We start from the raw sequence: 12,930 nt of genomic DNA on the forward strand, positions 1-12,930 counted from the left end.
GTCCTAAGGAAACTCAGATGCAAATAGTCCTACTGGCCAGCTAACTACCAAGTATGATTTACGCATCGTCATGCCACATACCAACATAGGGAAACACCATCCTATGCCACACCAAATGCATACACATACGTATAACAAAGCATTACACTATTTTATTGCATTTATATACACAATCACAACCTCCACCCTTTCAGGGCTTGGTAGAACAGTCAAGGGAATTACACCCAAGGTCCGAAGGCTTACCTCAATGCTTCAGTCGACCTTTGTTCTTCACCAATGTCAACAATACTCTACTCCAAAACCAACACCAATTCCAATGAGCTACTCAAGCTCCATAGCTTGTTCAAGCGGTTGATCGCTCACGGTCGGTCCAAATGTCTCAATCCTAGACATCATTAGGACACAATCATCAATCAACCAAGTCATATCATTCATCAACAATGCAAGAAATCCAATATCAAGCATCATATTCTTGCCATTTTACAAGTATACTCATTTAGCTATCTAAGCTCATTTTCACCGATTAAATGGTATTTCTAGCATTTTCCATAACATGCTCTAAGCTCCATTCTTCCTAGAACATAGCTAATTTAACAACATTTCATCAAAATCCCTAAAACACTATTCATAAACCCTAACTCATGCAAATTTCAAGGAATCATGAGGTTCAAGGGTTAGAATCTTACCACCAAGGGTCACACAACCAAGCAAGGAGTGTTCCTCAAGCTCCCATGGAGGTTGAACTTCCCAAAACCCCAAAATCTCTCCAATGGCCGAATTTTTGAGAGGCAATATCCCTCTCCACAATGCTCCCCACTCAAAACAAAGCAAGGATTATGAAAGAGGAGGAGATTTGGAGTGGTTTAGGCTTTTGAACGGATGGATTTGGTTGAGATTTGCTTTCTCTCTCTCTCTTTCCCTTTTCTTCTTCCCTCTCTTCTCCCTCTCTTCTCTTCTCCTTTCTCCTCTTCTGGCGTCGACGAAATGGGGTGGGAAATGGGGCTCTTTTGGCTTTTAGTCACTTAACATTGGTTAAGTGGCTTTAAGCGGGTATTGGTTCGTCTATCTATTCAACTCCAATAATTACCAAACTTTACCCAAAAGTCTGGAATATTATTCTAGGAATATTACTATTTTTATTTTTATATTTTGGGCACTTTCATCAGTACCCATTTATACCCCTTAATTTTCACTGAGTACACTTTTAACTCCAAAGTGACTCAGATTCATTTAATTAAGCATTATACTTAATTTTACCCAGTAAAACATGTTTAATTAATTAATTACACTTGATTTACTAATTAATTAAGATGGGCTATTATAAAGTGTTTATGATGGAATTACATCAGTGGATGCCAAGACAATAAGATCGTCAACTATCTCAGAATCAGTTAGTTCGTCGTCAGGCCCTTTAGTTACTACTGAGCCCAAAAAATATCCACAGGTAAGTTTATTGTATGCAACTGTGCTTTCTATTATGATAGTCTACTTAAAAGTAATACTGCCATGTTTACGTAATTCACAGGTCCTCTAATGGTGTTTTTCTCAAACACTCAAACACACAAGTTTACACACACGAGAAGTTCTTTTTCACTGATCAATACCTCTTTCTATTACTGCATATACCAAGTCCATCTTCAAATGGTTTACATAGTGTTATTTATAAGCAATAGCAAATGACTAAAACAATTAAAAGGTTACCTAGTAACTCTTAACATTAAAAAATTGTCCACTAACAAATTCCTAGGGACACACCTCTTCACCAAACTCTAAGCATAATAATTGTCCACTAACAAATTCCTAGGGACACATCTCTTCCTAACATAAACCCTTCATTTCCTATTTTTTAATTACTTTATTTATTAAAGTTTAAACCCAACAAAACTCCCCCTTAAACTTTAATATCTCTACCGTCCTTCATTCTCATCTTCTTCGTCAAATTCTCAAACAACAACGTCGGCAGGGGCTTCGTGAAAATATCTCCAATTTGATCTCGGCTTGCCACATGACTGAGCTCCACCTTTCCTTCGTTTACTTGATCCCGGATGAAATGGAATCTGACATCAATATGCTTGCTTCTTTCATGGTTGACCGGGTTTTTTGCCAACTCGATCGCTGATTTGTTGTCAACCCGGATCTCAGTTGAACCAACTTGCTCTTGCTCCAACTTGCTCAATAAATTTCTCAGCTAAATTGCATGGCACACGCACCACGAAGCAGCTACGTACTCGGCTTCGCATGTAGATAGAGTTACAATGGGTTCCTTCTTCGATACCCAAGTAAACGCCGTATTCCCCATAAAAAATACATAGCCAGCCGTGCTCTTTCTGTCATCCACATCTCCGCACCAATCACTATCCGAGTAGCCTGTCAGCTTGTACTTGTCTGACTTCAAGTAAAGAAGTCCTTGAGAAATTGTTCCTTTCACATATCTTAGAATTCTCTTTGTCACCTTCCAATGAGTATACTTCGGCTCTTCCATAAATCGGCTTATTATTCCAACACTCAGAGACAGATCCGGCCTTGTACATGTCAAGTACCTCAGACTTCCAACTAGACTACAATAAACACTCGGATCTACCTTTTCTCCTCTATCATATCTTGAAAGTTTAACGCCGGGTTCCATGGGGGTTGAAACCAGGTTGCAATCACTCATTTTGAACTTCTCTAAAATTCATTTTGCATAGGCTTCCAGAGAGACGAAGATCCCGGATTCATCTTGTCTAACCTCCAAACCAAGAAAGTATCTCATCAGACCGAGATACGTCGTCTCAAACTCCTTCGTCATTTTCTTCTTAAAATCTTGAATCATTCCTTCATCATTACCCAGGATAATCAGATCATCAACATATATAGCAATAAGTAGAATTTTACCTCCTTTCTTCTTTACGTAGAGTGCGTGTTCATACGGACATTGTTCAAGTCCATCTTTTTTGAAGTAATTGTCAATTCTCGTGTTCTAGGCTCTTGGGGCTTGCTTCAACCCATACAAAGCTTTCTTCAGTCTCAACACTTTTCTTTCTTGTCCGGCTTTCATGAATCCCAGAGGTTGTTTCAGATACACCTCCTCGAATACTCCATTTAAGAATGCCGACTTCACGTCCATCTGATAGATCGGCCATCCGAACTGGGCTGCTTGAGAAATTAACAGCCTGATTGTCTCCATTCTTGCTACGGGCGCGAACACCTCGTCATAGTCAATGCCGGCCTTCTGCTTATACCCTTTCGCTACCAACCGGACTTTATATCTTTTGATCTCCCCTTTAGCGTTCATTTTCTTCTTGTACACCCATTTCACACCAATGGGCCGACTTTCTTTGGGCAGCTCGGCTAACTCCCATGTCTTGTTCTTTTCTATTGCTTTAATCTCCTCTTCCATGGCTGATTGCCATTTCTCATCTCGGATTGCTTCTTCAAAACTCACTTCTTCAGAATCTGCCAACAAACATACCAAGTGTGCTTCACTGGTGGAATCATACAGATCTTGTAGACTCCTCCTTCTTGGTTGTCTCAACTCTTCTTCACTATCAGAATCATTTGAATTTTCTGGAATGCGGGTCGAGGGTTGTCCGACCTCAATTGTCATTTTTCCGAGTTCAACATTCACCTCGGATGGACTACTCCAGTCCCAAGCATCTTCTTCATTCACCTTCACATCTCGGCTAACCAGTACTTTTCTATTGACAGGATCCAGCAACTTATATCCCTTAGTCTTCTCATCATAACCAATAAACACAAACTTCTTGCTCTTATCTTCTAGCTTTGTCCTCAGCTGATCTGGTATGTGTGCATACGCAACACTCCCAAAGACTTTAAAGTGACCCATTGAGGGCTTCAAACCACTCCATGCTTCCTGCAGAGTCTTGTCATTCAAACTTGAATGTGCACATATGTTCTGCACGTACACTGCACATTGCACGGCCTCTCCCCAGAACTCTTTCGGCATGTTCTTTGTCTTCAACATGGATCAGACCATATCCAGGATAGTCCGATTCTTTCTCTCAGCTACTCCATTCTACTGGGGCGAGTACGGTTCGGTCAGGAACCGCCTTATCCCATGTTCTTCACAATACTTCTTGAAAGCTGTCGAGACGTACTCCCCACCTCGGTCTGAAGGGACCGATTTGATGTACCTCCCAGTACCATTCTCTATCATTACTTTAAACCTTTTAAATGCCTCTAGCACTTCAGATTTTTCCTTCAGAAAATACACCTAAGTCTTTCGACTAAAATCATCAATAATAGTTACAAAATACTTCTTACCACTGAAGGACCCCGGAGTAATGGGTCCACACAGGTCGGTATGGATCAAATCAAGAGGCTGCCTAGTCCGGTATCTCGCCATCCTTTGGAACGGGCTCTTCGCATGTTTTCCCAATACGCAGTCCTCACAAAATTTTGCTTCAGAGTTAATCTTTGGTAGTCCCACTACCATGTTCTTCTTCATCATCTCGGTCAGACCACCATAATGAAGGTGTCCAAATCGTTTATGCCACAATTCCATCTTATCCTCGATTCTGGCTTGCAAACAGCCGTCCTCCAAGCTGCTCAAGCACAACTTATACATTATATTCTTCTTCATCTGAACTCGGGCTATCAGACGCCCTTGTTTATCTTTCAACAGCAGAACTCGGTCTGTCATAAAAATCGAGTAGCCCTTTTCCATCAACTGTACAATGCTTAGAATATTGCTTTTGAGCTCAGGCACGTAATACAAGTCCCGAATTGTACCAACTTGTCCGTCCTTTTGCAAGAAACAGATCGTACCTCGACCTTTTACATCTATCTTCGATGCATCTCCGAAGACACATGCTTTGCTTCCAACGTTCTTAATTCTTTAAATAAATGTTTGTGACCCCACATGTGGTTACTGGCACCAGAGTCCAGGTACCACTCTGTCTCATTCTTTGAACTTGTTTCTCCATGGGCTAGCATAAGAACTCCTCCATCTCTTGCTTCTCCTTCTGCAGCGAAGTTTGAAGTCTCATCAAACTTTTTCTCATCACGACAATCTTTAGCAAAATGCCCAACTCGGCCATAGTTATAGCATCTGTCCGAGTTGCAATCTCTTGAGTAATGTCCATACTTCCCACATTTGTAACATTCCATGTTTGATTGGTTTGTCCATCGGCCTCTTCCACCTCGGCCTCGTCCTCTACCTCTCCAGTTTTGATGACTAGACTCAGTTTTCACCTCACATGTCTTGTCTCCTGACCTCGGTCACGACCACCTCGTCCACTTCTTCCACGACCTCTACCTCGGGCATTCTGAGAGTAGAGCGCCTTTTCTTCCTTGATATTTGCTTTTGACTGGAGTGCTTGCTCCAGTGTCTCTTCCTTCTTCTTCTTTTTCTCGCGTTGTTCATACGCCTCAAGAGAACCTGCTAGCTCATCAACAAAGAGCGTAGACAAGTCCTTAGATTCTTCAATCGCACGCACCACGTTTTCAAAGTCGTCTGTCAACGATCTCAATATCTTCTCTACCACTCTGGACTCTGGCAGGGCCTCTCCATTCCGCTTTAGCTGATTCACCACGGTCTGAATCCGGGTGATAAAATCTGACAATCCTTCGGTCTCCTTCATTTTCATGACTTCCAACTCTCCTTGTAGAGTTTGAAGTCTGACCTGCTTCACACGATCAACTCCTTCGTAAACCGTCTCCAAAATATCCCAAGCCTCCTTTGTTGTTGCCTCCCCTCCTATCTTCTCAAGGCCACCAATTTCTTCAACAGCTTGAAACATTATACAAAGTGTCGCTGCATCCTTTGTCTTTGATGCCTTCAACTGTCTGAGTTGATTCGCTGAATATCCTACTGTCAATTCTGGTTCTACGAACCCAACTTGCACCAATTCCCAACTATCATGGGCTCTTAGAAGAGCTTTCATTTGGATGCTCCAATTTTTCAAAGTTCGTCTTTGTCAGACGGGGCACTGGCAGACTATTTCTCTCCATTGGTTCAAGCTCTAATACCAATTTGTAATTCACAGGTCCTCTAATGGTGTTTTTCTCAAACACTCAAACACACAAATTTACACATGAGGAGTTCTTTTTCTCTGATCAATACCTCTTTCTATTACTGTATATACCAAGTCCATCTTCAAATGGTTTACATAGTGCTATTTATAAGCAATAGCAAATGACTAAAACAATTAAAAGGTAACCTAGTAACTCTAACATTAAATAATTGTCCACTATCAAATTCCTAGGGACACACCTCTTCACCAAAGCATAATAATTGTCCACTAACAAATTCCTAGGGACACACCTCTTCATAACATAAACCCTTCATTTCCTATTTTTTATATTTATTAAAGTTTAAACCCAATTAATTACCACAACTTTGGATTTGAAAGAATCTAGGTTTGAACCAATTTGAATGGAACAAGAAGAAATTGAGGCGCTGAAAAATTGTTGCTCAGTAATTGTTGAGGCTTAATACTAATTTTCTTTTTTCTTTTTAGTTTGTAAAATCAAGACTAATTCTTTTGTTTTCTTATTCTTTTCTTCTTCTACTTCCCATAGCGAAATCATGCTCATCCGATCTGAAACATATACTAATTATTGCTGTAAGGATGACCCTATATTTTTAAAGACTTAGGAGATGATAATATCATTTGTTTATTTGAATCTGTGTAGGAAGATGGCCATGGCCAAATTGCCCAACCTTCTTTTTCAGAGCCTCCTACTACCAAAGATGTTGATATTAAAGACTCCCAAGAAACTTCTGAGTTTGAGGACGCCCTTACTAAGACTCATGCTCCTGGTGAAGACTCTTGCATCTTCTTTTTCTTTTTTCTTTTGTTACAGCATCACACTTTTGATTTTGAACTCTTTTCTCTCCCATCTTTTGCTTAGTTTTTTTAAATGATGATGCTTCCATGAAAGTGAGCTCAATTATTAAGGAACATACTTCAAACGAGGATAACATAGGAGTTTCAGAATCTAAGGGCTCTCCTAGTATCCCTTCTCCTATTGCATCCCAATCTCCTTCAGTCCCATTTGAAGGTATTGTCTCCCCTTCTTCTCTTTTTGTTTTTATTTTGTTTCTCCGGATGCTTAAATCACTCTTTCCTTCAATTTCAGGGAACTCTTCTCAAAACATGGAGGATTTAAATTTTGCTTCACTTGTCAAAAGGGAGCTAGAGCAATTGGTATCCAAGAAACGTTTGGCTCCAGAGAACTTGTCTTTGCTCACTGATTTCCTTGTGAAGCATCCTTCTGTTTGTCTAAGCAATGCATGTAGTGAAAGATGCAAGGGTCATGCCTATGATTGCCTCGCTGAGCTATTGAAATTCCTCCAAACCCATAGTGCGTTCGATGTGTTGGAATCAAGTCACTCAGATCTTGTGCAGTTACTACAAGACATGCGCAGATTTCCTTTTGGTAAGGATTGGTTGGATGAAGTGGAAAGACGGGTCTTGTAAAAATATCTTCAGTATTTCGGAATACTGAAAATTGGTCTTTTATTAAATTTGATAAAAAAAAAATAATATAACTAACTTTTTTTATTTTATTTTATCCACCTTTTGTGATTATTGACATTTATATTTTATGTTTTTCTATTTTTAAGTAAAGAAGTACGTACTCTTATAGTATTAGAGATGTGCTCGTGTCTGGTTTGCTTTACATGTCTCTCCAAATGCATTGCAAAAATTACGTAATTCAAAGCGCATTTTGATTGCTACATTCCTATTTTTTCTTGTACTTCTACATATCTATATTTTCTGTTGGAACTTTGTTGTTTGAATATTTCTTTGGTTAGTTTCTTCATTTATCAGATGAAAGAAGCCAAAATCATCTTATTTTCCTTGTGTATTTTAAACTATTTGTTTTTGTCTGTTACATCTGATGAAATATTAGTTCATTTTTTCTATTAATAAATGATGTTGTACTTTTTATTTTATATTTATTTTAGTATTAATTGTTTATTTTAACTTTGAGGGTGAAAAACTGTGATAGCCTTAACAGAAATTTAAATCACGTTTTCCTTTCTTAAGGAATAATAAACAAACTCAAACTATAGAATTTACGAGTACACTGTATTCAATATATCTACATGAATAGCCTAATGCATAATTCTTTTTAATTAATATACCATTTTCCGTTGGTTTGATTAGTTACCGACACTTCCGAAGGTAAATTTTAACCAAATTATTCTTATTTTATTCACTAAGTTGAACATGTAATTAGGCAATTAAATTGTCTCCACAATTAGAGAATATCCCCTTATATATATTTTCCATGAACGGGGGAATTGTGTTCCAAAAAATAATTTGGGCCTAGATTCTATTTTCAAAAATAATTTTTAAATTTTCTGAGAAAAAAAATATTTTGTAAAAATAATTTTAAAATTATATATTTTTTAATTTTTAGAATCAAATTTAGAGATCATGGGGCCTGTTTGATTGTGAACTGTTTTGTAAAATAATTATGAAAACAGTTGTTTTTTATTTTTTTTTTATTTTGAAAGTTAAAAACAAAAACAAAAAACAAAAACAACTCAGACATGTTTTCTAAATTTGATTCTAAAAACAAAAAAAATAGTTACAGTTTTTAAAACTTTTTTTACAAAACAGGTTTTACCAAACGAGTTTTTTTGTTCTGAAAACTAAAAAACTGTTTTTAAAAACAGTAATCAAATAGAGCCTATATATTTCACTTTCTATTCTTGTGTTTTGATTTTCAACTTAACAAAAAAAAAAACCACAAAAAACATATATTTCATTGACCACCCTACCAAATAGTTGTAAGGAAGAAAAAAAAAATTCAAACAGTCAAGAATACTGCTTTTTAGGGAAATCCTCCATTGCACAAAAAATTCAAACCTCTTTGTGCAAAGAAAAAATTATGAGTCAAGAAGGTACAATGGAAAAGACAAAGTAAGAAAGCAGATCTGAAGGCACCTTTTTTATTTTTTGTGTTTTTGACCAATATCGAAAGAGATAGTTTTCAATTTTGAGAGACTTGATTTGAGAAGTTCCTCTCCTACTCACCTCATATAAACCGTTTTGGCAAGGTTCTGTCTTTCAGACTCACATTATAATTTGGAAAGATGGTTAAAACCACACTTCCCGCATGAAGAGTCGTCAACACATTTCCAATAACAACATTTTTGTAATGGATGAAGCTAGAATCTAGCAGAGCAATACGAGATGTGACTGGTAGACCTTTCCTTCCATGGAGTGAAAGGATTAGTCTTATTGCACCAAAATGAAGTGCAGTATAGCCTTCTTGCCTCCAGTGAGTGATTAACTCAGTAGGAATCTCTAGATTTACATACTGTTCTTGAGAAGTGGCTTGTAGCTCACACTGATCCATTTTGGAAGACTGGACATATTCTTTCATCGTCGATCTCCTCGTGGAGATCAACTTGGTAATACTCTTAAACACAAATCTTTGTCTTTTGAAAATATTATAAGGACTGAGCAAATGTGGTACTGTTTCAAGGATTTTTGCATCTTCAGTAACATAAGAGTACTTTATAAGGTTTTCTATTTTTGAAGATATTTTTCAGGGAATGTGTTTAGGAAGGAACAGGGAAGAATGTAACATTATAGGCTGGGTATTTTCAGTGTTTGTGTTATCCATGATTTGAGAAGTTCCTCTCCTACTCACCTCATATAATATTATTACTATCTTTACCCTTTCTCTAGAAGAAACTCGAAAAGTTTCCTTAAAGCTGCCTTCATCAGGCAAGGAGCCTGTCATCGATGATGACACACAGTGTTTGGCTCTAATACCAAGTGTCGGGAGCCTCACAATCCTTAAGAAACCATGGACTAGTCTTCCTTTCATTTGAGCATTTCAAGGCACCCCTCTGCCTCTTAGCTCTTTTATCGGAGACTATCATCCATGAATCCTTAAAGATGAGAGGACCGTAATACTGGATCATTACAGAGTCCTTTTTCTGATACATAGGATCCCTTTGCAGGGCAAGTGTAGAGCATACTAACTTTCTCATCCAGAGATTAATAATTATAGTAAGAACATTATACTAAGTTTTTGAAGGGATGAGAGAACTCTTTAGAAACTCATAGGAAAAACACACAAGCTTTTATTTTCTGCAAACTTGTTCTGCCAATACAAGCACTCAAGGTTTCCTTTTATAGGCAAAGAAACTATAATAACAACAAGCATAATAAATACACCTCATCAGACATAATTATACAATAGACAATCAACTTTTCTAATAGTTAAATTATTTGGTACACACTTTAAATTATAACCATACACGTGTCTTTCCACTTTAGACATCATCAGTAGTGTCGGTACTAATAAACAAATTTAAAGCTCTTCTTTCTTCTGAGTGGACATCACTATATATTTCTTTCCACCAAGGTTTGTCTGGTTTGGCTTTTTCCTCAATTATTTCTTTCATGACATTAGCATTAGGATCTATGATATCAGTATCGAAATCTTGAATGGTTTCTGTAATTGGATCAAAGACCAAATCAATCTGCATTGGATCTGGGCCTTGGGAAGAGCTTGGGTCGTGCGAGGAGCTTGGCTGATCATATGGATCTTCATACCCATTAAGTTCCTTGATATGTTTTAACAGGGGTGCCTTGGAATAGGGATCCAATGGATAATCATTAAAATATCTCCAAAGATATGCAATATTCTAAGACCATATGAGTCCATCGGATCTTTGCCAGTGTGGTCTGTGGATGATAAAAATGGCAGTGATCTTTGAAATTTATTCTCTTGTTTTTCCTTCTCGTTCCTTGGATAGAATGATCTTGTGTAGTTCTTTTCTCCACCATGGCAATAGAGAGTACCATTCGAACAAGGACCATAAAAAGTATTCTGAACTTTCAGGAGTCATAAGAATCTCATAAGTTCTTTGAATCTTAAGAGCAAGAGGGGCTGAGTAATTGACTGTGAGACACCATATGCACCGGAGTATTTTTTCTGTAATGTCAAAACCTACATCACAGAAAACTTACAGAATATGCACGTAAGGGATTTCTGGGTGAAAGACCGAAGGTGTTCCGGAAATATAATGAGGAATTTTTTTCTTAGGTAAGTTACAAAAAGGTATTTTGTAAGCCAAATTTTTTCTTGAATGTTGGATTAATTTTACTGATATTGTGTGTTAATTTTTTCACCGAATGGAAAAAATATAATTCTATCCCATCAATGGCAATCTTTCATAACCATTTTATATGGAAAAATAAATGATGGAAAAAAAATTTCACAGCCATATTTTTACTTCACCTCCTAACAAATATAAATAAATAAATTTTTCCACCCTATTTCCACCCTATTTTTGTAGAATTTTTTTTTTCCATCTCCTATCAAGCACCCGGTTATTCAATTAACAAAAATAAACAATCCTAATTCTTAAGTTTGTCCGCACACATGATGTGGAAGAGCTACATCTTACTTTCTATCCTACTTTCCTACTTTAATTTATCATGCTTTTCCTTTTGTCACTCTCTCTTTTAACAAAATGACTACCTAATCTAATCTACTAATTAATAGGAATCGAAACCTACATGCCTACAAAGAATAGCCTGCAGATTACAAAAAAGCAAATGTCCAATGAAGTGTGGATACGTATCACTCACTATTGTTTTTCTTTGCAAAGATGTTGTTCACCAAAAGGTACCACTCAATTTACTCGAATCCACTGTTACGATTTTGGTTACCTTAAATAATCATTCTTATAACATCATTATTATTGAGTGTCAGGTATGAAAGGTGTAAAAAGTTTTCTATGCATTTCCATATAAAGACACCAAGATAGATAACTATTTTTACGCATTTAAAAAGGGAAAAAGAATTCTTATGTTGTACAGGAGCTCTCTTTTCATGTTAGTGAAAGTTTGTTTTGTGTACAATAATTTTTTTTTGTTTCTTATTTTATTTTTTTATGTGTGGGTTCCACCATAAATTTGAGTGTGTAGGAGATTTCCTCCTTTCCAATAGTACGAGAAAAGCATAGCCCTTAAACAAATTTATATTACAATATCTTTCTTTTAAATTTGAATATAATTTAATATAAATATTTAACGATTTAAGTCGGCCATAGCTACGACTTACCTCTAGCTCCAGCGGTGCAAGTTACTCGTAGGAAGAATTTTTTTTTTTTATTTGAGAATCTTGATTTTTGAAAATATGATAGAAAAATAAGTTTTTTGATAATTTTTTTATGTTATGTTTGATTGATTATAAAATATTAATGATTAGTTTATCAAAAAAAAATATTGATGATTATAAAAAATTAAATATTTTCATCACATGAAATTCTCAGTATACCACTAATTTTGTGGTATTTTAAGATAAATTTTTTCTTTATAAACATGGATTTCGAAAATTCAACTTTTCAGAATTTTTTTTTTTATATAATTCTAGTGCTAAACTTGATAAATTGAATTCCCAATCTCATTTTTTCATTATTTTAAAATTTTTTCCTTATTCCAAATTTCCCCTCATCTTTTCTGCTGACACTGACAAAAGCAATGGCCACCTCAAAAGCACAGAGGCCAAAATGAATTCCTGCTTCCATCATCTCTTCCAAAGTTATGTTCCAATATCTTTTTGTCATTTATCCCCACATTTTTTTTTGGAAAAAAAAAAGAAAAAAAAAGAGACCGGGTATCTCGAAATAGAAATAAAGAATTGTTCCAATGGAACTTTCTATTCTGTCGAAGATTGGCCGTTGAGACATGATCGGGCCATTCATTTTTTTTCTTTTTTTATTATCTTTGATTCCCAAGTAAAATGATCACGTTTAGGGATTGAATCCACTTTTGGAAATCATAAAATCCCAGATTGCTATAATGTATCGTATAAACTGTTTGAAATGAAAAAAATCAAATAATTCTCTGTGGTGGAACAAAATATATCGCACCCGTCCTCCAAATAATTTTTTTTTTCCGGAGGTAATCTTGTTATGTTGCCTCGGCCTTACACGACTTTTTAAAA

General features: G+C 36.4%; 2 protein-coding genes across 2 annotated transcripts; one reads left to right on the forward strand and one right to left on the reverse strand.

Moving 5' to 3' along the window:
* Positions 1–2,188: 2,188 nt before the first annotated feature.
* Positions 2,189–2,656, reverse strand: LOC133312361 (secreted RxLR effector protein 161-like). Its single transcript, XM_061513532.1, has one exon. It carries the CDS (start codon positions 2,654–2,656, stop codon positions 2,189–2,191), a length of 468 nt encoding a protein of 155 aa, XP_061369516.1.
* A 3,720-nt stretch (positions 2,657–6,376) lies between these two features.
* On the forward strand, positions 6,377–7,424 carry LOC133312362 (uncharacterized). Its single transcript, XM_061513533.1, has 4 exons — positions 6,377–6,418; positions 6,637–6,763; positions 6,856–7,005; positions 7,084–7,424. Exons 1-4 carry the CDS (start codon positions 6,377–6,379, stop codon positions 7,422–7,424), a joined length of 660 nt encoding a protein of 219 aa, XP_061369517.1.
* The last annotated feature ends 5,506 nt before the right edge of the window (positions 7,425–12,930 follow it).

This window comes from Gastrolobium bilobum, unplaced genomic scaffold (genome assembly GCF_033153095.1).
Source record: "Gastrolobium bilobum isolate Gb01-03AN ecotype WA unplaced genomic scaffold, APGP_CSIRO_Gbil_v1 utg99448, whole genome shotgun sequence".
In the NCBI taxonomy this organism is placed as follows: domain Eukaryota; kingdom Viridiplantae; phylum Streptophyta; class Magnoliopsida; order Fabales; family Fabaceae; genus Gastrolobium; species Gastrolobium bilobum.

Excerpts from the sequence above, each read along its gene's own strand:
- LOC133312362 (XM_061513533.1), top strand. The coding sequence starts at position 6,377 with ATGGAACAAGAAGAAATTGAGGCGCTGAAAAATTGTTGCTCA. Across the intron at positions 6,764-6,855 it reads TACTAAGACTCATGCTCCTG|TTTTTTTAAATGATGATGCT; the intron begins GTGAAGACTCTT and ends TCTTTTGCTTAG. Across the intron at positions 7,006-7,083 it reads TCCTTCAGTCCCATTTGAAG|GGAACTCTTCTCAAAACATG; the intron begins GTATTGTCTCCC and ends CTTCAATTTCAG.
- LOC133312361 (XM_061513532.1), bottom strand. The coding sequence starts at position 2,656 with ATGAGTGATTGCAACCTGGTTTCAACCCCCATGGAACCCGGCGTTAAA.